At 44.7% G+C, this 27244-nt stretch overlaps 1 protein-coding gene across 1 annotated transcript in view; it reads right to left on the reverse strand.

Annotated features, from left to right (window-relative positions):
- LOC119390985 (uncharacterized) overlaps nt 1-27244 on the reverse strand; it is a 95632-nt gene that overhangs the window by 51677 nt on the left and 16711 nt on the right. Inside the window, exon 4 of the mRNA XM_037658690.2 lies at nt 18632-18725. Within this exon, the coding sequence (XP_037514618.1) occupies nt 18632-18725 (94 nt within the window). The remainder of the gene's footprint in view (nt 1-18631; nt 18726-27244) is intronic.

Here is a 27244-nt window from a genome sequence, read left to right on the forward strand (position 1 = left end):
GCTTATACCAGAATGAATCGAAACAATCTTGAGGTTTTCACGCAACCATCTTTCACTTAGAACCCATGCTTTATGCACAGAGTCTCCCATGAAGGTTGCCAGCTGGGCAGTACAAAGCAAGGAAGGCCACATGAATAGGCGTACAGTGAAAACATGATCTAAAAAGAAATTTATGTTCCTCAGCAAGCAATCGTAGGTTTCAATCTCGTCATCATCCTGAATTAACGAAGCTAACTTGGCTCAAAACCAGATTTAACAAAGCAAATAATAATAACTGTTGGGGTTTAACGTCCCAACAAAGCAAATATATGAGCAAAAGTGCAGTGATTCCTTTCTAATCTTGACAGACAGGTTTTTCTTAGGCTTGTGCGAATATTTGGGCAATTCGAATATTCAAACGAATATTACAGTATTCGAATTCACTTCGAAACGAATTTAAATTATTGTAAACTTCGAAGTATTCGAAATGAACGAATAGACATATATGTATAACTGCATATAACCCCCTGTAAAAGTGGTATCACTGCAGTGGAGGGGTACTATAACGTGAATACACCTATCCAGGGGAAATCCGCACTGCCGCGAAGCCCCACTTCAAGGTTAAATGAGCAAATTACCCTCACATCCATTCATAATTTTTTAAGTTTAAGAGTTCGTTATATTGGCTTATATTGGTTATATAGTAAATTTTAAAACGTAACATATTTTACAGGTTATCACTTGCAAGATTCTGCAGAAAGTCAAATCCTGCTACTATTCAAAGTTGCTTTCACTTCCCTTTGAACAACAACAAAAAAAAACACGCATCTCCACGAAGTGAGTCATGACGAGTGGGCGAAGCTCTGGGTATCGTATGGGTGAGTAACCGTACGTTAGCCGAGCGTTGCCCCATATAAGGTAACAGGATAGAAAGTTGGTCTAGTTGGTACAAATGCATTCTTGATGCAGCGCTAAAAGACAGAGACTAAGCAGGAACATTCACACAGGACGAGCACTGACTCGCAACTGAAAAATTTATTTGAAAATATCATCCAACAAGACAAGAAGAACAATGAAAGACAAGGAAAAACCGTGTGCAATAGCAAAAGCAAAGGCAAGGATGTGGCTAGTTCTGTATTTCGCTATGTGGATGACTACTTAGTGTTTTTTTCTTGCATTAACTACATTAGAAGGGTAGCCGATATCCTGAAAGTTTTCCGTGAATGCGGCTATGGACAAAGGTTTACCCTTGAGCTGGTTAAGGACACCAAGCTACAGTTTTCATATTTGTGCCTTTCATTCGAGTACAGTCAAGTTTGTTGGCATTATCTTCCGAGATCGCAGAAACCAATCCTTCCGTTATCGTCCATACACTCGAAAGTGATAAAGAACGGAATAGCGTATTCTGCCCTGAAGCCTGCTTTGGTAAAGTCTTGCGAACATGACATGGAATGTAGTTTCTTAACACAGATCCAGAGACTTCAACAAGCGGGTTACCCTAACAGTGTGCTGTCTAGTTGCAGTGAGAGACTATTGAGATGGGTAAAGGGTCAGAACCATTCTAAAAAATGTGACAATAAGCAGAGATACGAAAAGGTAACAGTGTTACCTTATGTACACAAGCTATCCCATGGTCTGAGTAATGTAGGCAATAGTTACGGGGTTAAGACAGTGTTCTCTGCTCCAAATAAATTTTCAGGAATCGGTCCTCTCGTAAGGAGAAAAATAGAGCACAGCAGTGTGTTAAGTGAAGGCTGTCGAACGAACCATGTAAAGTCTACGTATGTGCCGTGTAAGTGCGGGATCGTCTACCAGATCTCACTTACTTGTGGGAATCCTTACATGGGGCAAACAAGCAGATGTTTAAATGTGCGTTTAAAGGAGCATGACCAGTCGCTGAAGAAATCGGATGCTTCGCATCTCGCGTTGCACTGCTGCACATGTGGCTGTTCTCCAGTATTTTCAGATACAAAAGTCTTGTCGTCACACAAATGCAAGGTCACTCGAGAGGTGATAGAAGCCTTCCATATCAAGAGAATGGGTGACGCATGCGTCAGTCAGGTATCATTGCCACTGACGGAAAAAGTTTTCTTTGCTGCTGAGCACATGTTCTTTGAAGTAATGCTTATGTTAGTGACATTACATCCCTTTTTTTGCTTTTGCACACGGTTTTTCCTTGTCTTTCATTGTTCTTCGTCTTCTTGGATGATCTTTTCAAATAAATTTTTCAGTTGCGAGTCAGTGCTCGTCCTGTGTGAATGTTCCTTCCTAGTCTCTGTCTTTTAGCGCTGCATCAAGAATCCATATAATGTAAATTGAGTGACATAAAGTGACATAAAGAGTCGATGACAAAGCTAGGTCTTAAGGTCCATAATGTCTATGTTGAAGTTGCCGACTAGTATAAAGGGCTTGTGCTTGTAGGTGTTTTATATTGTTCTGTCACAATTATGATTGACGTTCATCTATTGTAAACCATTTTTTTATTCACATACACACATGTATGCTTCAACTATAGCAACGGTTTTCTATATACCGTGACACCGGACAGTGAGAGTCAACGACAAAGCTAGGTCCTAAGGTTCATAATGTGTACGTCGAAGTCGCCGACTAGTATAAAGGGTTTGTGCTTGCAAGTGTTTTATATTGTTTTGTCACAAATATGCCTGATATTAGTCTATTGTTAAACCTATTGTTAAAACCACGCACCTCCACGAAGTGAATCATGACGAGTGGTCGAGTAGGTGTGTAAGCACGGACGCCGACATACGGATGGACAGACATGCCTCGGCCTTAAGGTGCTTCGCCCCTAAAAGAATGACACGTGCATATGCCTTGTTTAAATTTTTTTAAATATTGTGCAGGTTAGTTGGGTCATGACAAATATGCTCACTTTTCTTTATATGAGAGATATAATTCGAATTCGATTCAAAATTATTCGACGAAATCACTATTTGCTTCGAACCTAAAATTTACTATTTGCACAAGCCTAGTTTTTCTTCGAGCGTGTGCTCTAATGCTTTAAAGTTAAAACATGTAGCTGCCCTAGTTACGACTGTAGTATTCTTTTATTCTAAGCTTTTGTTAAATCTAATCCAACCTAAGCTTTTGTTAAAAGTACGTAAAGCTCACCCTAGGGTAGCAAAATGTTGGCATTTGAGGATGTCTCAGTCCATAAGCAGACTTTCTAGGTAGGGGCTGTGGTTCACTGCTCAGTTTGCGAGTTCTCGAGCTAGGGAGTGTGCCTTCTCATCGCCTCGGATACTCTCATGTACCGGAAACCATGTGATCGCATGTTGGAGTGCGTTGCCTATGATTCTTAGCACGATTCGTGGCAATCTGCCTTGCATGCAGATTCTGCATGCTGCTTTAGAGTCCAACATAACCAGTGCCGAGTGCCTGATGCTGTTGCCATGTTTGACTTGGGCATGCATGACAATGCCTATTACATTTGCCCCACCCAGCTTCACCACAATTTGCACCTCGTTATCAGTGCACCTCGTTATCAGTAGTTAACACTTTCGTGACCGCGGGAAAATGGCTTGTTTTCGGCTAGTCCAGGAAATATTTTTTGCCTGCCACAGAAAATAATTGATCCTAAAGTGTAGGGTATCGAATGATAGAAGAAGAATTGGTCTTTCCAACAGTATTAATTCCAAACAATGGATGTATTTCTAATATAATACAAAAATGATCAAACTAGGAAAAATGCATCAAAAAGAAAAAAGATTCATAAAAACATCAATGCTACTCTGCAAAGGGCAAACATTAAACAAAAATTGAAATATACGTTTTGAACGCAATGCCCTCGTAGAATAATAGTAGAAATGTAAGCTCTGTAAGTACAAAGATTACTTACATAAATACAAGAATATAGGCACTAGTGCCTATCATGCCACCGCGCGATGCAGTTTCTCGACGCGGTGAAACAAAGGCTAGCTGCACATGTTTCGGAAAAAAACAATTTTTTTCTGTTCAACTTTCCTAGCATATTATGAAACCGTTAAGCGCACAAAGACAGGAACAAGAAGACGACACACAAAGCGCTCTGTGTGTAGTCTTCTTGTTCCCGTCTTTGTGCGCTTAACGGTTTCATAATGTCAGTGTACCAACTAGCTCGGACCCAGCCTCTTATTCCTAGCATAGTTTGCAGTTCTGGTATTTTTCAATTTTCCTGCGTATTCTTTGAAATGAACAGTGTAGCCTGTTCCAAATCTGCAAAAATCCATAATTGTACGCTCATTTGACCTCTTTCTCCCTCATATACTGCCGAATATCATACAGACCTTCATATTTCACCATTTTCTCATCCACTGTAAGGTTCCGACGGGGTTGAGAAATAGCGTAGAAGAATCGTTGATGTGTTGCAATAGAGAAGACACATGGGGAAGTTTCTCGTGGGTTGCGACGGTCGTCTTCTTCAGATCAGAGACACTCAATAAGCTTTGAACCTTTTCCGTGGCATCACTGATGGTGGACAAAGGCCTGAAATGTGTGTCATCGACACCAACACCAGTGCAAGCGCGGGATTACCATGTGTACATGGTAATCCATGTACACATGGAGTGCGACAAACTTTCTCCTCTTCTCTTCAGTAACCTCCTTCCATGGATATGTCCCTTTCACTGTATGTTGGCTTTTTGAAAGTATGCATCCACTCATACTTATCTGTGTGGTTGCATATCTCTCTGACGACTTCTGCGGTGAAAAACAACACGAAGACGCTTCTGCGCAGCACACCGGAGCGTTGGGTCAAAGTCCCTTCCGCGCCGTCTTCGCGGAGAGAACTGCGCTCTTTCTGCAGCCAGCGCCAAATGCTCCCACCCGAATGAGGTTAACACCTTGCGGAGAAGAGCTGTCATCTTTAGAACGCACCGGATACGTTTACATCGACGCACAGTAGCGATAAAACGACCCGAGGAGAAGACGAAACTTACCGGCGGATGTTCCGGGGAGGTTTGACGCACTTTCGCCGTCCGTACTGAAGCCTGGTGAATCGAAGTCGTCTTCCGTGTCTGTGCTGCTACCATCATCCAGCGATTCCCGCTCAGATTAATCGGAATCCGTCGAAATTCGTTGTTTCTGTGGAGCACCCGTGAGCGACATCGACGCGAAGTTTGAAACAACGAGCGCTTACCTACCCGACTGCGAACAAGCTTTAAAAATCTCCCCGGGGCGGAAAAAAGAAACTCGCAAGCAAAACTGATAAAAAACATGTTATTTTACCCTTTGTATTGCGTTAGCTATCCGGAACCGCTCAGAGAGTGCCAAAATTTGAACTTGAAGTCATCGATAACATACTATCGATGGGAATAGGTGCGGTCATGAAAGTGTTAAGGCAACTGGTATAGCACCCGAGAAAGCTGGCGAAAAGCATTGTTGAGGGCACAGGTCGGCTAACTCACTCATGAGTCGATTCACTCAGACTCGGATCGGGCCGTGAGTATGAATTTGAGTGAGTCCGGGTGAATAATATTTTGGTGAGTTTGGGTCCGAGTGAGTCAGGTTGAGAAAAATTTTAGTGAGTCCGAGTCCGAGAGAGTCCGGTTGAGGAAAATATTGGCGAGTCTGAGTCCAAGTGAGCCCTAAGCACAAAATATATTTTATGAGTGAGTCTGAGTGAGCTTCACCTTTTGTTGTCGACCTATGGTTCTACCTACTCATCTTCAGCATTACTATCAGCCTCATATCCGCTTACCTTTATACTCAAGTCTGTTCACAGGTATCTCAACGCACTAGCGATCACGTGCCATCTCAATATTTATTGATCAGAGGCGTGAGTTAGGGGGGTGGGGGTTGCCATGACCTCCCCCTCAAGCTCTTTCATGGGAAGTTCTTAATAAAGATATCTTGTTTGAGTCACGTATTAAATAAAAATGTCCTTACTAGATTCAAACCACTGATAACTCATATTTGAAGGTACAAGATCAAAAGGCGTATTGTAGAGCACTGATTATATGAGATACTGGCACTAAATCAAATTTTATGCTAATGGACTCATGAGTCGACTCACTCAGGCTCACTCGGACTCAGGTCAAGCCACGAGTGCGAGTCTGAGTGAGTCCAGCTGAGTAATATGTTGGTGAGCTTGAGTGCGAGTGAGTGTGGTTGGGAAAAAGTTTAGTGAGTATGAGTACAAGTGAGTTTTGTTGAGGAAAATTTTGGTGAGCCTGAATCCGAGTGAGCCCTCAGAGCAAGATATATTTCTTGAGTGAGCTCCAATGTTTTTGCCGACCTATGGTTGTCTAGAACTTCCGCAAACTCTTCCTCTGGGGCCATCACAAAGCTCCCTTTACTGAACCAGTTAGCGTCTCGCTTGACGTTGATCAAGATGCTCATCTGGATTACTCCAAACAGATCGATCTCAAGGCTCGTGGAGAGGTTATTGAAGAACTGCTGAACAAGTTTTCCTCTGTAGTTACATGCCTCAACAATTAACTGGTCAAGGGGGTCAAGTTTTGCTTTTTTACTATTTGGTGAAAGAAATTGGGCATTCTTCAGCTGGCCGGCAGCTGGTGGGATTGTCGGCGAGAAGGCAGTCAAGGCTTGCCAAGCTTGACATCCAGTCTCAGAGACATTAAAGAAAAATTCATGGCACAGCTATGTTCTTCTATTGAAGTCTCAGCACAAGGAGGGGCTCCTGCAGTTCTTGATGCACTGTTGCGACTTAAACTTGCCAACCGTGAATGGCTTGAGTCAGCAGGCTCTTCTGTTGCTAAAAGGATGCTAATGTGCACTTTAATACTACTCTTTTAGTCATGACATGCTGCAGCATAGATCAAGGGTCTTGTTTGGCACCATCTGCCAGAAAAGTTCAGTTTTGTTGGCATTAAAAATGTTCAAAGGAGAGAACTTTGCACGGAATTCTGGCCACTCATTGGTAAGCAAAGTGCCACAAATGGAAAGCCATTTTTCCATGTCACAACACCCGACAGTCTCACCTTCCCCTGAAGTACCCTTTTACAATGAAGTCGCAGTGGTTTTCGAAACGTTGCAGCCAACCAGTTTCGCCGAAAATGTTGTCCTCTTCTAGTGCAATCGTGAAGCAGCTTCCCAGTTAGCATCAGGACCAGGGTTTCCAGGTTTGGCTACTTTGCGTCAGTTTGGCTAGTTTCTTAGGCCGGAGGTGGCAGAAAAAAATGTCTTGGCTACTGGGCTACTTTTTGGCTACTTTCTTGTTCCTCTATTAGAGTCCGAATTTTCAGTATCTGGTGACGCTGCAGCCGCTGGTGTTCAAGTATGCCAAGGCGTGTTTCCAGCTCCTAAAGTTGAATTTGGCACTTGCAGTGATGCTACCGAGGACTTCTCATTTGGAGCAATTTTTGGAGCAGCAAAATTTCTGTTTTGGAGCACTTTGGAGCAGCAAAATTTTTATCTTGGAGCACTATGGAGCAGATAATTTTGCATCTGGGAGCACTCTGGAGCAGTGAATTTTACATCCTGGAGTGCACTACAGAAGCATATTGCAATAACATTCAAGTACCGGAATATTACTATGGGGCTCTTATAAAGGCTAGAAATATTTCGATTCATTGCAAATATCATGGACAAAATTATCTCAGGAGAACTCCATACTTCACTCGCTAATGAAAAAATAAGGGCTCATGCAGTTGAGTGTTCTGAATTTACCTCTTCAGCGATTATTTTCGACACTAGCAAATAAACAGAATACCAGATCAATAAAATTGCACTTTATGAAATAACACTCTAAATACATCTATGTGGTTATCAGCACACATTGTAGACAAACGCCACCGATCGGCACACCAATCACGGAAGCAGTGTAAAGCGACGATGTCATGTGATGGCGTCATCACATGACATCACGATATATGATGCCATGATGACGTCACAAGTTTTGACGATCTATGACGTGATGATGACGCCATCACATGATTATATTTTGCATCAATCGATTGACGCTGCCGATGGTCAATTTTCGTGTTTGATAAAGCATCTGATGCTTTCACATTAAGATTGCGTATTGAACGTTAACAACCTGGCCTTACATACCAAACTGTCCTCCACCATGTCACCTCCTTGCCATGCGCAAAACAGCTTCGCTTATCATCCACTTCACAGAGTGAAATGGCTCTTCGACTTTTTTAAAATGTTTATTGTGATAACAATTATATGGACGCTCTCCGCGGATTTTTGCCGTCGCCATTGCCGTAATTTTCTGTATAAAGACCAAATTAATAACATCACCACGCGCATTTTAGCCGCGGGTAAAATCTCGCGAGCGCTGGCGACAAACGCGGCTGAAGCGTAGATTAATGTCTCCGTTGCATGGACAGCGCATGAGATAACATCTTCCCGCGTGCGGGCCTGCCGTCGATTGTTCATCAAAGAGAGGAAACACCCCGCCCGCCTTTCGTAAGGAGCATGAAAGGACGCCAGGGGAGCGGGGGGGGAGGAGGGGAAGGGACCGCATCGTTCGAAGGGCGCAGTCGCTTGCGCGCGCGCCATCTCGAGGCATCAGGAGACGATTCGTAAACTTGCTGTGCTCTCAACGCTTACTTCGTGTTTAGAGAACTCAGAGCGAGAAAATGCTTCAGTTCCTGGAGCGGCCATATTCCCTTAAACCAGTGTTTTGTTGAGTTACGCGAGATCGAATCCAAAAGAGTTAGCTGCTAGCCTTACTTCGTTTAACAATACAATTTGTTGGTATCGCATTCATTGCTTCGCCCTTAAGCGAAACTGAGTTTTTTTTACCCGTCAACTATTGACCCCCGAAAGCGAGGTGCGGACGTGTAACATGGTGTAGCCGCTTCACTGTGGGCCGTCAGCGACGGGCCCGCTACTGACAGCTGCGTATTTGCGGCTGCTCCGACCAGGATATATGCTTTTATTAATGAGATGACATTTTTAAAACGCAAGCAAAAAATTCGAATTGGAACCCTAGCACGTGAGCTCGAAAGGGCAGGGCCTTTTAGGGGGCATTTACCGCAGAGTGATTAAACTCGGACGTGCTGGTATAAGCAATTACGAAAAAGCTCTTCCGAATGAAGATCCATGGATAAAGTATATCTGAGGAAAAGTGTGAACACGTTTCCACCGTTCGCGCGCTCTTCCATAAACGCGAAGCAAGGAAAATTCTATATTGTTCCATATATATACTGCTAGCGATCCCAGATTTCATTCCGCGATGTCCGGAAACAGAAGTGACAGACATTTAAGCAGCACACATGTAGTTATTACTGAACATTGCTTTCCTTACGTGCTGTGCGACGCTTGAAACGAGCTATCAGCAGCCTTTCTAGAACAGACGACGTCTGCCGATGAATCGCCGTAGCACTTTCTCGCTACCGAGAGGCCTAGACGACACGAGCCTCTGCGGAGAGCGCGTTTTGCTGTCGAGCCGACTTGCAGAACAGAAGCTGCGTCGGCACCGTGCATGACATCGTGGCTTATTCGGGACGCACGCACGAGCGCTATTTATTCAACGGAATAATTTTTGGTCCATGGTTGCGACTTTGGCAGCCCCAAGATCAGGCTGCACATGTTCTGACGCGCCGGCCGTGCGATTGCCGGTGATAGACGCCCCCAAACCCGAGACTTTGGCGCAGTTTGGCGCAATTTTCGTCGATATTATCAGGATGGCGCAGTAAATACAATTTGGCACACTTTGGTGCAGTTGGCGCAGGAGTGGAATCACTGCACTTGTATAACAAAAAAATAAAAAGGCTTTTGGATACATGGCTGGGACTCGGGCAAAACTGTTACATGGGGCCTCATCTTACAGACAACCTATTGCTGAAAGCGATTTTAAACTGTAATTGGAAGTGAACAGGACAATCGAAAGGGCTTTGCATCCTGCTAGGCACTCTGCACTCATCGACATGAGAAATCGAATATCTAGCAAACTGTTTGTCATTTCTTGAGATTAGGTACGCACTGCGACTCAGGAATTTTAGATGCTCGACTTTGTCATCACAAGAAAAATGACTGCGAAAGTGACTGCAATTTATACTTCAATCCCAGCAACTGTGATTTTGAGCACGCTCTCGCTGTACTTCTTTTTATTGTCGCTACAATGCTGTCACTTCTAGTCCTATTAAGAAAAGTAACGAAAGACCTGCGAAGAGAGTGTCATTTTTGCAATGGCGCCAGAACCTTCGTCATCCTGCACAAAATGATTGCTGAAGTCAACAGTTTAGGCTTGAATATCAGCAATTATGATTTTCAAGGGTTCACGCTGCCCGTATTTATATTATGGTCAAAAGCTCTTGCAATGAGTCAATTAAATAGAAACTATGCAGTTGTTTTCATTTTCAGATTTTCTGGATATTTTATGTCTTTTTGACCTGGCAACCCTGATCAGGACACCCCCAAGGATGTGCTTGTTGTGTACAAAACCCTTGTGCAGGGCTCTTTTGATCCTGACAAACATTGGAGAGCCTTGGCTGCCACACTGTTGCAGAGAAGGCTGTGTGCTCAAGGTACACCAAAAGCATCTGCAACCGAACACATAGGATGATTTCCAGTTTCCATTCAAAGTTGAGGTTTTCTTCTTCTTTATGCATATATTGCAATAAAGAAAGGGAGAATGCAATTTCCAAATGAAATCAAGGAAACGTACCGCGAGCATGCCAACGTGTGCTTGCTGAACACTATGACAAGAAAGAAAAGACGTGCAGAAAGCGTGCTGATCTGTGCAGAACAGAGTGTGCTGCTGGTGGCAGTAGAGCGATGCAACGTATGGGCGCAGCCAGCACTGGTCTCCTTTCCCTTCTCCTGACGTAGAGATAAGCTTTCCCTGGCTCCTGCCATCGTTCTTTTAACAGCAAAGCTGTTAAAACTCGCCGTAGTTTGCGCATTGTCACCAGAAAACTCCTGAAGTAAGTATGCACCACAACCGCAAGCCCCACTGCCGTGTACAGCTGGTGCCACGTGAAAAAGAGAGAGAAATAGAAAATAGAGACACAGAAAGAACGAGGAAGAGAAGAATAGAGAGAAGTAATGGGAATAAAGACCCCTCCAGGCTTGGCACCAGTAGTGAGAAGCTGCCATAATTTCATTTTTTGTTTCTCTCTTTCCGCTGCCCTTGGCTTTCCTGTCCTCAAGTGCTCTTTCGCTATGTATCATGAACACTTGGCAGTCTGCCAGCCATGCTCCATCACAGGAAAAGTAACAGGGCAAGCAGGCTTCATACAATATGCCACATCCCTTCAGCACAGTACTCCACAAAACAACAACACTCCGCTATATTTGGCACCGTGCATGACATCGTGGCTTATTCGGGACGCACGCACGAGCGCTATTTACAGTGAAACTCCGCTATATTACAGTGAAACCATTCCAGTATTACAGTTAGTTCGGACCCCGTCAATTAGAAAATTTTGATGCGCCATTTGGTCCCATCAAGCATGCATAAAATGCTTGTTAATTCGACATTTTTGGTTGTACTTCGATTAATACGGTCAGCTAGTGAAGCTCAGAGGCATGTGGGTCATAAGATCGGGTGGCACTAGGGGGCGTCCGAATCGCACTGCCGGCAATGGTGTCTCTGAGTAGCGTGCACCAATCTCAAAGGCCACCCTTGCATATCCTGGTTCGGCAAAACGGCCAGAAACACATCAAAGCTACCATGCTTATTTTGCAAAGGCTGAGCTGATGATGATCGCAATGCAAACTGCACCACTAGTTTAGGTTGTACACAAATGCCACTTTTGATCGTATGCACACGCATTCACAGCACTCGGGGATTAGCACCGCACCTAGGTTCATACCAATTAACCAGGTTAGCAGCCTAATATAACCGAATTAATGAGAGACGAAAAATCCTTGGGACACAGGGTGTCGCTGGAGCCAACGTTCCTCCTTTTTTGTTTGGTTTGGAGGAGAGGGTGCGTAGCCTTGAAGAAGACCAGTCAGCTTGTTGAAACGTTGGCTCCAGAAAAGTGTCCCAAGGATCTCTTCAAGATGCCATCCTCCCCTGGACTTCTACCTTATTTGAATGAATGAGAAAATCATGCCATTGAACAATGCATGCACTTTCGACAGCCACAACAAAGCAAGTCCTAATTAACAAGCTTTTCTCATGACGACAGGCTGAAAGCCAGAACGCCTCATACCTAGTTGCATTTACCACCACATGGGCCTTCAGAAAAGCATGCTCACTATCCACTATAGCGTTGTTGGCCATCAAGGCTTCAGCAGCTATGACAAAGAAGTTTCCTTTTACTTGGCACACGTGAACTGTGTGGCCACTATCAATGATTACACTGACAGCGAATGTAGTTTCGTTTGCAGCGGTTGCGGCAAACATTAGTTTTCCCATCAGTCTGCTCATTTTGCTGTGCGCTGTTACATTGAAATATGAACAGTAGTTTCGTTTTCACCGCAGGCCTTCGGAACTGCGTAGGCAGTCACCGCACATGATTATGCATCAATGCGCTCAGTTTCTTCAGCAGCGGCTGGGGCAAACAGCAGTTTCCTCTTGATTTGGCACGTGTAGGCCACATGTGCCTTTAGAACAGCGTGGATGCTGCTTATGACTGAGTCTTTAGTGGCCACAGTTTCTTCCACAGCGAGTGCGACACGGCACGCATTAGCTACATTTGGCTCAGTGCAACGCATGCGTAAAATGTCACAAAAGTGAAACATGATGGAGGCTGTTGAAGAAAAAGAGAATTTTAGACGTAGTCTGCTTGCTGGCATAAAATTCACCTGCTGTTATTGCGTTGCACGAACAAACTACTGCCAATCATACTGCCAGTGAAAAGATCATCCTCAAGTACGCTTGGTGGTGGTGTCGGCCAAAGCAATACATGGGGCAGGCTCCAGAGCATGTTTCAGATGAACTGAAGGGACACTAAAGAGAAACAATAAATCGGTTTAGATCAATAAATTGTGCTCTGAGAACTCTAAGGCATACCTGCCAAGTTTGGAGAAACGGAATCCGGGAGATTTACTCAACTGGGGGGGGGTGTACTGTGATAGCAATTATATGTACATTAGGCAAACAGCGTACGCAAAGCTTTGCGCTGGCTTTTAGCGCAACTGCGCCTGCGCGTGCGTCATACGCTAAGCGCTTGCGGGCTCCCGGTAAGTGACGGAAATAGCGGGCCGCAAACGCTAACACTAACTTAGCATACGCAATTCTAAAACTGCCTACTGTCAGCGGGATTTTGCGGTCGCCGCTGATCGAAACCAAACCAGAGTCCAAACCGATAACATCCCTTACGCATCGTCTGTTTCACATGCGAGTAAAAGCGCGCTAGCGCTAGGGACGAACGCGGTTGAAGCAGAGATGAAACGACCCAGCCGTCACCGTCGCGCGAAGGGCACATGCGATAACATCGCTCCGCGTGCGAGGCCTGTCGTCGCTTGCTTACCAGTTATTTCGTCGGGCAAGGGACCATAAGGGGTGCCGTTGAGACGGGGACGGTCGCGAGCGCTGGCGAACGCGCTATCTCGACAGACATCGGTAACGGCTACCCTTTTAAGTGCTGGATGAAGCGGATGATTGCGCATGAAGCGCACAGCTACTTCATGCGCAATGAAACTGAGTTGAACCTTTCTACCATCGTTAAAAAGAAGAAGAAGAATCCTTTCTACTACGTGGCCAGACAACTTTGCTCATGTGGCCAGACAAAGCACTGGACGCGCGGGGCAAAACTGGATTTCCTGGAGATTTCTCTATGACCCGTACAACCGGGAGAAACGTTCAAAATCCGGGAGTCTCCCGGGTAATCCGGGAGACTTGGCAGGTATGCTAATGTTGTTAATTTCACCATCATAAGTTTATTAATAGAGGAGAAAGTCAAGGTCAAAGTTTCATTTTAGAACTTCCCGCTTAAATCTCCCCGCGTGGCATCACGGATTTCAAAGTATATTTATCGTATTTTGGCACCATTGGCTTTACAAAATTATCTCAAACTTGGTATATTAAATCTATGGCCCCCTCAGAGGACGAGGTACTTCATTTTTACTTATTAGGAACTATGTAGTTCCTAGTAGGCGCCATCAAAATATGTGACGTCACGGCAAATGGTGTGGAAACTTCAAGGTGGCGTCGCCACCCACATTTTGTTTTTGCGCGTTTCCTCGCTTACTAAGCGTCTTCTCGCAGCAAGCGTGGTGTTTTTGGTATCGTGAAAGTGTACTTTACTAATATGAGAAAAATCGTTTTGCTCTTCAGTGTCCCTTTAAGACAGTCCCTTTAAAGGGACCGACAACCAACTTTTGTGGTACCCGTTTTCTTGAGTGCAATGGGAAGCTTACCGGTCAGAGCTTCTAATCACGGAGTGGTAACGCGGAGAACGCCGTAAAACATTTGTAATCAGAGTTTTTCGATCTGCAGCGATTATGCAGTCTTAATATCACATGCTGCAAACAGTGAGAGGTGAGCGCGATAGCGATTATACGCCAGCAGTGGTGACAAGTTATGCCCTAAGTAGGAAATGGCAATGTTACGTTTGCAAAGCCTGCGGTGCCGCGACTACTGCTTTCTAGCCTATTAAATTATTTTACAATAGTTATAGCGTTTTTCTGCGGCTTCTTATAGAAGTACTTTGGCCGTACACAGGTCGCTTTATCACATTTTAGTCAAGCCAAGCCAAGCTAAGCCTTCGAAAACGAAACAAGTGGTAGGATACACCAGCAGTGCTGTTCATGAAGTCGTAGCAATCCTCCACAGAACAGTAAGTCGATGGCATTTTGCGAGCAGCAGCGCAAACGCGCGTGCTACTCTTCAAAAGTCCGATACGACGAGAGCAGACGAGAGTCGAGCTACGCGGGAAACGCCGCCGGACGCCGCGCGCATGCGCCGCAGCCTCCGTTTCACTGGAAGCCACGAAAGCAGCGCCGCATCTCATGCTTTACTTCTTTTACCTTAGAAACAAACAGGAATTGACAATAACATACATATTCAAATTTTCAGCCCTCGTTCTGGTGCGTGTAAAAGCATTAGACTACGTACAACAAAGTGCTTAAGACTGCATACGTCTGGTTCATGGCGCTCGCGCTAGGCTGCGTGACATACCGGTTTTCGTTACTTTTAAACGCGATTTAAAAATATAAATCCTACTCAGATCGCGAAAAGTATTCTGGAATCTGTCACTATAATTCACGGCCTTTTCATTTCCACCAGGATCTAATCACCCGTTCTGGCCAGTTGTCGGTCCCTTTAAGACACAGCGGGCGTGCACCGCAGTCGAATTGTGAAGGAAGTCACGGAATGACGAAAATTGCGGCTTTACACATGCTTGCATCCGCAATAAGAACAAGATTTGCGCATTGATGCAACATCTAAAAGTGTATTGATGTAATAAATATTTATTCATTATTTCCTTGATACTCTCGATACTTTGGCATCTGGTTAATTTGAACATTTTAATTCGGAGTTTACGTTCTTTTTCCAGCCCCGTGAGATCTGAATTAGCAAAGTTCTACTGTATTAATGTGATATTCAAGGGGACAATTGTCCTGTTTGGTATAAAGAATAATTCAAAATACTTTACCGCGATATAACCAGGTTCAACTGCACTGAGAATATGAAGTTCAGTACATCGAGGTTTAACTTAAATACGAATGAAAATTCGTTTCGGTTTCGGTGTTGCGTTTTTTTTGCTTATTTAAAATTATTCTTCAATTTGCCGAGTATTTCTGCTATCGGGCCCGTAACAGGAGCGTCTCAGGAACATAAAAGCACCATTACTTTGACATGGCCAAAAAATCGCCGGAGTTGGCCTTTAAGCACAAGAATCAAAGAAGTGCTGCCCCAAATCAATAAACTGATTCAAACATGGTTTCAGCAAGAAAGTGTTACAAGAAAGGACAATAAACATTACAAAAAAACTGGATAGACAAATAAAGCACATTAAAGCTTTCATGACAATGAAAAATCACATGTCTGAACAGGCAAACAGAAAGATAAGTATCATTTATTATCCTGTTATTTGATAGTTTTGGATGGTTGCATCCAATTGTTTGCATAGTCCAGTTTGTTAGGGGGTGTGGTCTGTGCTGGTACTCATGAACACAAGTTGAGTAGTGAAGCATGATAAAATAAGGTACTACTTCACATTGCAGCAACTGCTGTCATATTTGATATACAGTCCAGACCACTTATAATGTAAGTCACCGAAGTCACGAATATCTGCATTATAACGAAAACAACAATTATCAACGACTGTGCAAGAGCAACATATGTTGATCAACCAGCTGCACGTATCTGAGAATCAAGGCATGCAACAGGGGTGTTTGCATCCGCTTAAACTTCCAAATGTTGAAAGCTTAACGTCCAAGCACCCACACAGCCAAAAAAGAAAGAAGTAGCTGGCTCTTCTGTAATAGAGAGTAGATGTAAGCATGAAATGGCTACCGGCAAAGCAGGTTAGGTGGAGATGAAACTAGCCACAATCTTAAGCTGGGCATGTTTGCAAAGGCACCACACGACACCAACTGAACCTCGTTGCAAGTCTCGTCTCAGCCAAACACCATCCGCACCGCATCGGATGGCGGTGCTCCACATGCAGCATGGCACCGTGGGGGTATGCTAGGGTGTCAGCTTTATCTCACAGGAGCTGTGCCATATTTTGTTGTGAAATTTTGCCTGCTCAATAAGAGAGCTTGTGGCCTTCAGTTTGTGAAATTCTGACCCTGTAGCTTTTTTTACTTGCTTCTGATTGAGTACTGAATTTCAGAATGGTGCACAAAAATAAATGTGCCTTTTCTCAAAAACGAAAAGTAGCATGAAGGTGAAATTTGGCATGCTTATTCAACATGATATTAATATTATTTGCAACCTATAAAAACGGGCTCCTACATTTATCTCACCAGAAAAAAAAATGTTGCCCTTAATCGTCACGTGCCATGAGGGAGACTTTTCTAGTAATGATTTTTTTTCTTAATTATAACTTAAATAGTGTTTCAAAGGTTTAGGTTCAAACTATTGGGAAGAGATTTAGGTGCAATCTGAAAAAATTTGACTGCGATCGGTTGGATAGTTTTCCAGAAAAGGTACATGAAGCTTGGAATATTTTCCACTGATCATAAGAAAAACACGATTTTATGTTTAAAAACGTGCGCAGCATGCTCACAACATACAGCAGTAATTACATTAAAAAAAGCATTTTAGTGGGAAAACTTGCAATCAAAAAGTATGAAAATGGTAGGAAGTGAATATATTCAACTGATCTAGCCATAGTTATTACTTTAAAAATGCATACACGCAGAAACAATGATGGAAAAGAGCCCGCATATCTGTTAGGAGGCACGGTCTTTGGCGCCACTTTTAAAGGGCTTGGAGCACTCCTACGTGCTCGCCAATGCATGGTTTTGCTCCTCAGAGAGTGTATCATTTTTTAGTAATAAAATCAAAAAATCACTTTTTTGGTTGATCTACCCCCCTAAAGGAGATGGGGAAATCCATATCACGAAACTCTTTTTACAGGTTGCCTGGATGTTTTCATTCAAGTACCTTGATAGCGGCCCCAGCTTGTGGCTCAAGGCAACTCAAAGGTCGCTGACAACGTGAGCCAAAAGCATTTCGCACTTATAATGAATGCAGAAAAAAAAAAACTAATGAAAGAAAGCACTATTGAGCAAAGTTGCCAATTCCTTTTTCAGACCTTTTTGATTGTGGTGGATACTCTGCGCAACTGTACAGCACAGAAAATATGTAGAAAAGTGACTGAAATTCCGTGTGCTGTACGGTGCTTTGTTCCATTTCCCGGGTGCACATGCAATGTGGAGAATATGGCAATCATGAACTGCCATTCGAGAGTTGCACGTGCCATTCATGATCTCACATTCATCGACGGTGTGAGTTGTCCCTTTGCAAATGTAACCACAGCAGGGTTTTTTTGACATGGTGCCACTTTGATTGCCTCCAGTCACTACTGAAGAGGCAGCTAGCTTTCATTAGGCCTACACCATGAGCTGCATGCTGTCGTGGGAAGCTTGCCCAAGACAACGGGGGGATTGGCCATTGAAGAGATCATACTTACATGCTGAACCGAGGGCAATGCGTGCGAAACACAGTTCAGGTTCGTGGCCAGGGGATTATGCCACGGAAACTATTTTGCAAAAGCTCGCCAAGCTTGTATGCTCGCGCACTGATTGCAAAGGCAAAAGCTCAGTTGGTAAAGCCATGAAGATTTTAAATTGTGGAACATCGACTATACTGGCGGTGAAGTCGAGGATGCACGTGCAATGTCTGCACTGTACGACGACGCAACTATTTCCAAACACGGGCACCCATTTCATGCAGAGCACTTGCAGCCAACAAACACACGAAGCAGAGGCGTCTCTGTCACCACACTCCATGCCTTTTTAATTTTTCTGCCTCTGCTTCGTACTTCCCTCATCGCTCTCTCCTGCACATTCACTACCTCGCTCGTGGACAGAGCAGCCACATTACAACCAGTCTCGGGGGGAGGCTGCACAATAAGCAGCATGCATAGCGTGTAGATGGAGTTATAGGGAACGGTAAACGGGAGTCGGGAAAGACCACGTTATGCTTGGTCCTGCACTACAAGTGGTTACATTACAAGTGGTCAAAGCTGCACTGTCTCATTTTGTAACCCTATAGGTAAGTTTGACTGAACTCTGAAGTAAAATACAATGCTTTCCTTTGGTAAAAAATACTGCACAGTAACAGTGAAGCAGCCACAGAGTTCGGCAATGGACAGACAGAGGGCCGTACCCACTGTACAGCGGTACTGAAGGCATGTCCGGTGATCGTGGACCATGGTTGGCAGGCAGTGGAGCACCCCAGGGCTGCTCCTGCTGCTGAAAAGCTGTAGGAGGACAGCAGTGGCCACATATTAACACTTTCTGTCAGTGCACTCAAGTGTCAACATAACAAACTTGCATTCGACACGAGACTACCTTTGTTTTATCTACGGATTTCAAATGCAGTAATGCCTCATTAACTCAACGTGGAAAAACTGGAAAGGATTTCGATATCATGCTGCTTCAGTTCATAAAACAACCAAACCAGCCACTGTTGCAGGTGAAATCAGTGTAGCTCATTCGAGAGTCCAGAGCATTGGCCTTATCTGTTACCCCTTTCAGGGTAAATGACGTACATGTACGTCCTCTGTGAACACCTTCAAGATGGTCAATGATGTACACGTACGTCATCACTTGTATGTTTGAACACTGTGCCTTTTTCGATCATTTCTCTTACTTGGCATGTGCTGCCACATTACGGAAATATGTGGAATTTTTTTTTTCCACCGATGTCTCTCCGTTTTTGTTTTTTTAAATCTTTACTACAGTGGTGCGCCGGCTAGTTTCAGTTTCGTCCTTCGGGTAGCTCCCGCTTCTCACGCCCGCAAAACTGATGGCTGTCTGGTTTACAATTTCTTAAAGGGTGACCGATTTGTTACTCTCTCCTTTATTGCTCCCCAGGCTACGATTATGCCTGCTTCCATGCAGGCGTTGACTGTCTTGGGGACTCGCAAAAACCGCTTCCACCTCGTTGGCAATAAGACGAAGGATTATTATAGGTTTCTGACTTGTTTTTGCTTTCCAGATGCATGAAATCATAGTTTCTTTCAGTGCACTCACCCGCACAGTTTGCCTGCAAGTGAGTCTCGACTGCTGAATCAGAATCTAATATATTGGATGTCAGCCCGCCATACAAGGAGTTATGAGTTCAACTCAGAATAACAGAGAGCTGAGCTAGTTGGTAAGTATTCATTCTAAAAAGACAGGGCGTGCAAACATGGACACAAGAAAGAAGTCAGGTTTGTGGTGTCCTGACTTCTTTCTTGTGTCCATGTTTGCACGCCCTGTCTTTTTAGAGTTCAACTCAACTGTTGATCAGCGAGCGACATCTCAAAAGCTTGCGTGGCGAAACGATGCTGACTTAAAGGCCAACTGCAACGAAATTTGACTTGGGCAGAATTTGCTCGGAATGTGTTGTATATGTTGGGTAAGTAATGATAATCACAGTGAAAAATCTTGCAGTCGCATATTTCATTTATAATCGGTGCTCTAATTGTCAGCTAGCAGACGACGCGGAGCCCTAGCGGTGTGCCCAGGCAAATCGGACACAAACAGAAATGATGTAAATCACAGTTCACGGCCGCGCTCGTGAGCAGAACTCTCTGCAGCCGCATCCCTTCCTTTTCTGCGTCACACCCCTCTACAAGCGGCTAATTCAGAAAAGTTAACTATTTTGCAGGACGAAATGCAGGGCCGTAGGCTGCTGGAACACGTATGTTACGAACGGGACTAGCTTTCACGCTTTTCCGAAACACGTAAAGCTCCAATAGCTATCGCAGTGAGGTGAAAGGAATGGGAGCTATCGAAGTACGTGGTACTTTACACGGCGCACTTCAAAGACGACAACTTTATGTACGATCGGTCTCTCTTCGCCAAAATACTGCTGAAACTGAAAAGAACGCTGAATCCTGACAAAGTGCCTTCAATATTCAGCCACTACAAACCCAACAGCGGGAAGCTCCGACCAGTGTTTGGAGAAGCACCGACAACAAGAGGTATACGTATTAGACAGCTTTAGTATAGCCTAAAATGCTTGTGTCAGCGTCTTTTGCACGCTAAAATATAGCGTAACGCTATTCGAAAGACATTAGTATAATGTAAAGCCGGTAAAACGACGCCCTGCAAAGCGCTAGACTAGCTGCGCCATCTACGCGCGAGTAATGAATGCTCCAAAAGCTGATCGGCTCGCTTCTAGTTGCTAGTAGTCAAAGCAGCAAAGTTCGACAGAAATGTAGTCGTGCTCGGTTCAAAGAAATTCAAGCACGTAAATGTATTTTAGCAAAACAAATTGTGCTATGTTAGGTTTAATGTAAAAGTTTTGGGTGCAGTCAGACAAGCGTTTACAGAAATGCAGGGCCGCTTTCGGTAGACATGAGAGTGTGCCAAACCGAGCATCGATATCGAAAACAACGCTGTCTTACCGTCCATAGTCTATCGACGAAGCGAGAATACACGATGCGTAAACCACCAACATCATTTATTGTGAACCAGCGTGTTCTCAAAGACAGCAGGGCGAGATGATAGGTGCGAAGCGGGCAGCCGTTGCTTAGAGAAGAGCTTCATGGGCATGTATCCGTGTTTCCTTCACGGTGGCAAAAGGGAGAGTTGAGCTAGTTGGTTGGGGTTCATATTGAACAGCGCAAAAAACGAGACAGAAAGAAGAGACTGCACAACACGAGCGCTGACTGACAACTAAATGCTTTATTCAAGCACAAAGAAAAGAAAAAGAAAGAAAAGAAACATAGATGCGTGCGCAACCTAAGCACATGACAAGCGAATGCAGGCATACAGCAAATTTAAGTGTTGTCCAAGTAAGCCATCTCACAATCGAGCAACGCAATCGATGGAGTGCTGACACACGCGTCACCATTTTTGCTGATAGCAAAAGCTTCAGCCATACCTGCCAAGTTTGGAGAAACGGAATCCGGGAGATGTACTCAGCGGGGGGGGGGGGTGATATAAAATATGCTGACCACACACACAGGGGGGGGGGGGGAGCGGGGTACTGCGATAGCAATTATGTGGACACTGTCAGCGGGATTTTGCGGTCGCCGCTGATTTGTACAGAGTCCAAACCGATAACATCGCTTACGCATCGTCTGTTTCATGTGCGAGTAAAAGCGCGCTAGCGCTAGAGACGAACGCGGTTGAAGCAGGATGAAACGACCCGGCCGTCCCCGTCGCGCGAAGGGCGCATGCGATAACATCGCTCCGCGTGCGAGGCCTGTCGCCGCTTGCTTACCAGTTATTTCGTTGGGCAATAGTGAGCGAGCGAACAGTTAAGCGTATCAAGGCTGAAGCTCTGCGGGCCCCCCTTGCCTCCCCGAAGCGCAAGAAATTGAATTCCTCGGGCCAAACTGAGAAGCGCATCACCGGCAGGACGCGGCTGCAGCACTATGACACGTTTGCGTTGGCAGCACTGCGGCGCAAAGTGCACAACTACTTCATGCGCAATGAAACTGAGTTGAACCTTTCTACCATCGTTAAAAAAAAAGAAGAATCCTTTCTACTACGTGGCCAGACAACTTTGCTCATGTGGCCAGACAAAGCACTGGACGCGCGGAGCAAAACTGGATTTCCGGGAGATTTTTCTATGACCCGTACAACCGGGAGAAACGTTCAAAATCCGGGAGTCTCCCGGGTAATCCGGGAGACTTGGCAGGTATGGCTTCAGCTATCTCTCTGATTCGCGCCTCATTGTGTCCAAAAACAGTGTTCGTGCGGCAGAACTCCGGTGAGCAGCCACAAGCGGCACAGTGGGCGGCCAAATGCGAATACGGCGCACACTTGAGAGAGCTATGATGCTCGTGCAGGCGAATGTTGAGGCAGCGCCCCGTTTGCCCCACATACACTTTACCGCACGACATTGGAATTGAGTACACTACACTGCTTTTGCAAGGGACGAAATGCATGCAGTGTTCTACTGTGCACGTTCTCCTAGATGACCCACTCGCACCTGAGGACAAATTATCAATTCTGGCACACAGGGTATTCAGCTTATTCTTAGCGGAAAAGTAGACGTCAATGTTAAACTTGTCGGCAATCTTTTTAATACGGTGAGAAATGCCATGAATATATGGAATCACCGCTAGTTTGTTACCCTCTCCCAGTTTGTCATCGAGCGCTTTTGCTGGACCATTTCTAACTTTGTTCATAACTTTTAATGACGCAGAAGCAATGGCGTCAAGAGGGAAGGCCCCGTGTTTCAGACGCTGAACTTGACATAGGAGGCTTGAGGACATTTTGTGGACACACGACTTGGTTAGGGCAGAAAAAATGGTGTTAACAGTGATACCAGATTTCACAATCTTAGAATGACTGGAGGAATAGTTAAGCAAAGGCTTCTTGAACCTAGGGGCAAATTCCCAGCAAACATGTTGCTCATTAAACATCAGAGACAGTTCCAGAAACTGAATTTTCCTTTCCACAGGGCTTTCGCATGTAAAGGTCAGGCCTAGTCCTCTTTCTTTGAAACATTTCACAACATTGATCATCTGATGCATGAAATTGTCCTTCTTTGTGACAACCAAATAATCGTCTTCGTAGTGAAAAATCTTCACCACCATTCCATCTAGATCATTAGCCAAGACATTGTCAATATAACTAAGAAAAATGTCACATAAAACCGGGGCTACCCGGGACCATATACAGATGCCGGATCGCTGCACATACACTTGATCATTCTATCCAAGCACGGTCGAAGACAAATAAAACGTGAGCAGCTCTAGGAAACTGTTGGTACTAATACTGCAACTGTTGATGAATGCGCATTCATCATTCTGCTCTCTAATACAAGCCTTCACACAAGTCAACAGCTGCGCATGGGGAATAGAATAAAAAAGATCAACTACATCCATGCTAAAAGCCATTCACTTCTTGGGATTATCTGTGTTTAAATATTTGACAACGTCATACGAACCATTGATGAGGAAAGGGTCATTCAGCGAAAGATGGCTGAGGTGCTTTTGAAGAAATCCAGGACGCTACATATTGCCAGGTGTGACGTTCGGTGACGATAACCCGAAATGGCACATCAGTCTTATGGGTTTGACGCTGTGAAAAAGGGTCTCAAGAGAACTTCTTTAGTTTTACCAACAGCATTGCTGAGATGCTCCAAACTTAGGTTTTTAAGAAGTGTAATGGCTTGCTTCTTAACCTGCGCAGAACGAAGTTCCTGCTTATCGCACTGTGTGCTTTAAGACCAAGCTGTTCTTCGGACATAACCACAAAAAATCCTTCCTTATCCGAAGTAAGTAGCCTGAGGCCGTTTGAAACAAAGTGTTTCACCAGAGGGCTGGCATACTGCCTCTTTACAGGATTAGCATTGGGCTTGGCGACAGCAGAAACACATTCCTTCAAACAAAAAGAGCTTTCACTTTCAAGAACACAACACGATACAGACCTCGAAAGGCCAAGCTTTTTAACAGGTTTCAATGCTGGTTCCAAGCAGTGTTTCGGGCCTAGTTGCAGGATACGTTGGTAAGTGTCCGATAGGTAGCAGTCACCAAGAACCATCACCTCCCTTTCTTGGTCTGCGGCTTTTACTCTGGTCGGCAGGGACGGCCTCACGTTATTCCAAAGGAACTCAGTACATACAAAGTACATACAAAGTACATACAAAGAATGTAAACATCCGGTGGATGTTTACATGCTTTGTTTTTTTCATTATCATTTAAAAAGAAAACTCTGTGGCGCGGCCGCGAAGCGAATACTTCGGAGCGCAGAGCAGACGATTCGCCTGCATCAGTCGGTCAGTCGGGCTGCAGCCTGCGTCACTTCCGGTCAGCTGTAATGGCGTAGTTTTTCTAGTTTCGGTATGAAAAATTGTGTTGTTGGCGGGTTTTTTTCTGAGGTAACCACTCACATTTCGAAGGTGAAATTTGGCCGGTAGCATTATCTCCAGCTAGACTGCCTATAAATCGGCTTTTTGAGCACTGCGAAATTTCGTTGCAGTTGGCCTTTAATCAAAGGTGACTTTTTTCCCTCCATGTTTCCACTTGACGCCACTTTGTGCACTTATTTTTGTACGTCTGAGCTACACAAACATTTAATGCAACAGATAATTTTTGTAACAGTCACATAAGCTTTCTTTAGAATTTTCTTGGTGCTACTCATGAATAAACCATGCTTATGCAACTGCACAAACAATTTTTTTTACTTTATGGTCACCCAAAAAAAATCAATTTTCCTCTAATATAGATTCACCTGAAGAATTTAAATCAGCAATAAAAAAAATTGACCCTGGCAGGTCACAATTGGCGAAAAAGTCGACCCTCAGAGGATTAATGTTGCGGTGACTGGAAGGCTGGCTGCTCTTCAGTCTTGTATTATGCGGCCACACCTTGAGCGCTGCTTTGACATCTGGAAACATCGAGCTTTGAACCCACAACCACTTGCTCAAGAGGCACATCATGCTTGTTCTTTACCGCCAACGAAGGCGTAGACAAAGGATGCCAAATTCCTTTTCCCCATTTCTTCCATTAGCTCTCTTTGCAGTGTCAGTGGCTTGCCTTGCTTTGGCGGTGCCAGCCTCACAGTACCACACAGCCAGTGATAAAATCCGTGTTGCGTGTGTTACGTAAATAAAATGACCACAGTAATTGCACATCTTATGAATGTCTGCCAGTAAGCAAAGTGAACTGCACCAAGCTTGCCATTTTGCAGCTTTGTGCACGTACACTGCATCACGTGATGCGCCACAGAGTTGCTTGACAAACTCGTTATGCCATTAGGATTCAACTTCACATTCGTGGACAGTGTCCGCTTTGTCGTAGGTGCTGTAGTTTCACGGGAAGCTTGCAAGGCTTTCTAGTGACGAAAATTTCGTTCCACTCTCAATCGAGATTTCGAGACATCTGAAATTTGGCCCAAGAATACTTCAAGATAGAGGGCAATAAATATGTGGCACGCATGGGAAATGGTTTGGGGCATTGGAAAATATTGGCTTAGCCAATTTTTCAAGATATGTGAGTTTGAGTTAACGAGGTATTACTGTAGAATAGTTTCTTTATTCAAAGCCTATTCAATTTGAATAATGCACATTCGAATTTTCCCAAATATTCGGCCATGGCTGTACATGCTGTTAAAAAGGTGAATATTTAGACAAATTCCAATGTTCAACGATCAATGAGTGCTTAGATTCTTATTTTTTACAGTAAGCCATCTCTAATACATACCCATTTTAAACATAGCACTGTTAAAGGGCCAGTAAACAACCCCAAGGTCCGAAAATTGTAATGAAGAGAAGTATGCGCACTTTTGCTATGTGAACGTGCTGCCGCAAGAATTTTGCGATTACGTGCTATAAAAAGGAAGTTACAGGGGTTAGAATATCCGTTTCAGCTGGTTTCAAATATTCGCACGGCCTCGCCACCCTTCTCTGCCACAGGGAGTCCCGGGAACGTGTAGCCCGTCATCGTGACTCCGCCCACTTTGGCAACGTGACACTACGTCAGCTATTGACATCGTCAGCGAGCTCGATCAGTTGCAATGCATTTCCAGTTGCTGCGGCTCCTGATTGTTTATGTTTAACGTTGTCGCATGTAACTTGTCGGGCAGTTTTCGGCTCTTCAGTATTTTAAACCTTTGCTGACAGTTCACAATGCAGCAGGAATGTGTGCTTGCTTTCCAAGACGACGAAGGGGCGCGAGAGAAAAGCGTGGAGAACCCTGCTTGCCGCATGTGCAATGGGAAAACCAAGCAAGCGCAACCCGTCAGAGGTACCGGAGATTCCCCCTCTCTCCGTTCAATTTGCAGCCGACAATGCTTCCTCCACGTGTTGCTCATGTTGAAGGCCAAGTGCGTGCAGGTGCTGTGCAGTGCGAGGAATATACACACGACAACCCGACAACTGCATGGTCGAAACCGCATCACCGCAGGGCCAAGAAGCAAGATACAGTTTCGTAGCGGTGGGTGGGAACAGGAACTGACGTTAACTTGACAACTGTTTGTTGAGACCTCAGTGGTACGTCAAGTTGCCCATGGGCAAGTTTGCCTTACTGCGCTTACGAGGGGGATTGGTCAGGTGAAGGAAAGAGGCGTGGGAATTGTTTTTCGAAATGCAGGGTCTGCACAGTGCTGTAATATTTGGAAAACGTGATCGCCGCGGTCTACTGAATGAATTGGCGAGCTTGTTTAGGGGGTGTAAAAAAACGTCGGAGCCTGTTTACTGGCCCTTTAAAACGGAATTGCGATGAACTCCCAATTAAGACTCCATAGAGCCTGATACACTCAATGTCTGATTTCTTGGACTCCCTAGGCACTGCGAAATAGTCAGAAAAAACAAGTTCATACTTTTTAATTCCACTCAAGCAGTCAAATCATTATAGCCACGTGTGAAACCACTTCTATGCCTGCCAGTGCACTTATCAGACATATTGGTGCAAACCCAGGCTCCCGTGAATACATTCGGTACCTGCTGCGAACCCCACATAACTACAGGCCCAACCGCCAATTGCAAATTTGAGTCTAGTGGCGAGCGCTGCCGATACCGACAAAGCGCAGAAAAAATTGCGGCTCTCTCGTATGGAGCGTTTGGAAACAATGACGCAGAACACGAAGGCTGTGGTGGAAGAGCGGTCGATTCGTCAGCTTTGCCCGATGCGTGTGTGCACGTAATTGATGTGCTACTATGCTAAAATCTCCGCCCACACGCAGCATTTTCTGCCACATGAAGCCGATCATTCCTAGTTGCGTGCAGCATGTTGCCTACCGCTGTCACTGCCAGGGCACTTGTTGTACACTACACACGTTTGCCGTGAAAGTGTTCGTTGAGCCCACTCAGTTCCTGACCACACACGTGTGG

Source organism: Rhipicephalus sanguineus, chromosome 4, assembly GCF_013339695.2.
Source record: "Rhipicephalus sanguineus isolate Rsan-2018 chromosome 4, BIME_Rsan_1.4, whole genome shotgun sequence".
Classification (NCBI taxonomy): Eukaryota; Metazoa; Arthropoda; class Arachnida; order Ixodida; family Ixodidae; genus Rhipicephalus; species Rhipicephalus sanguineus.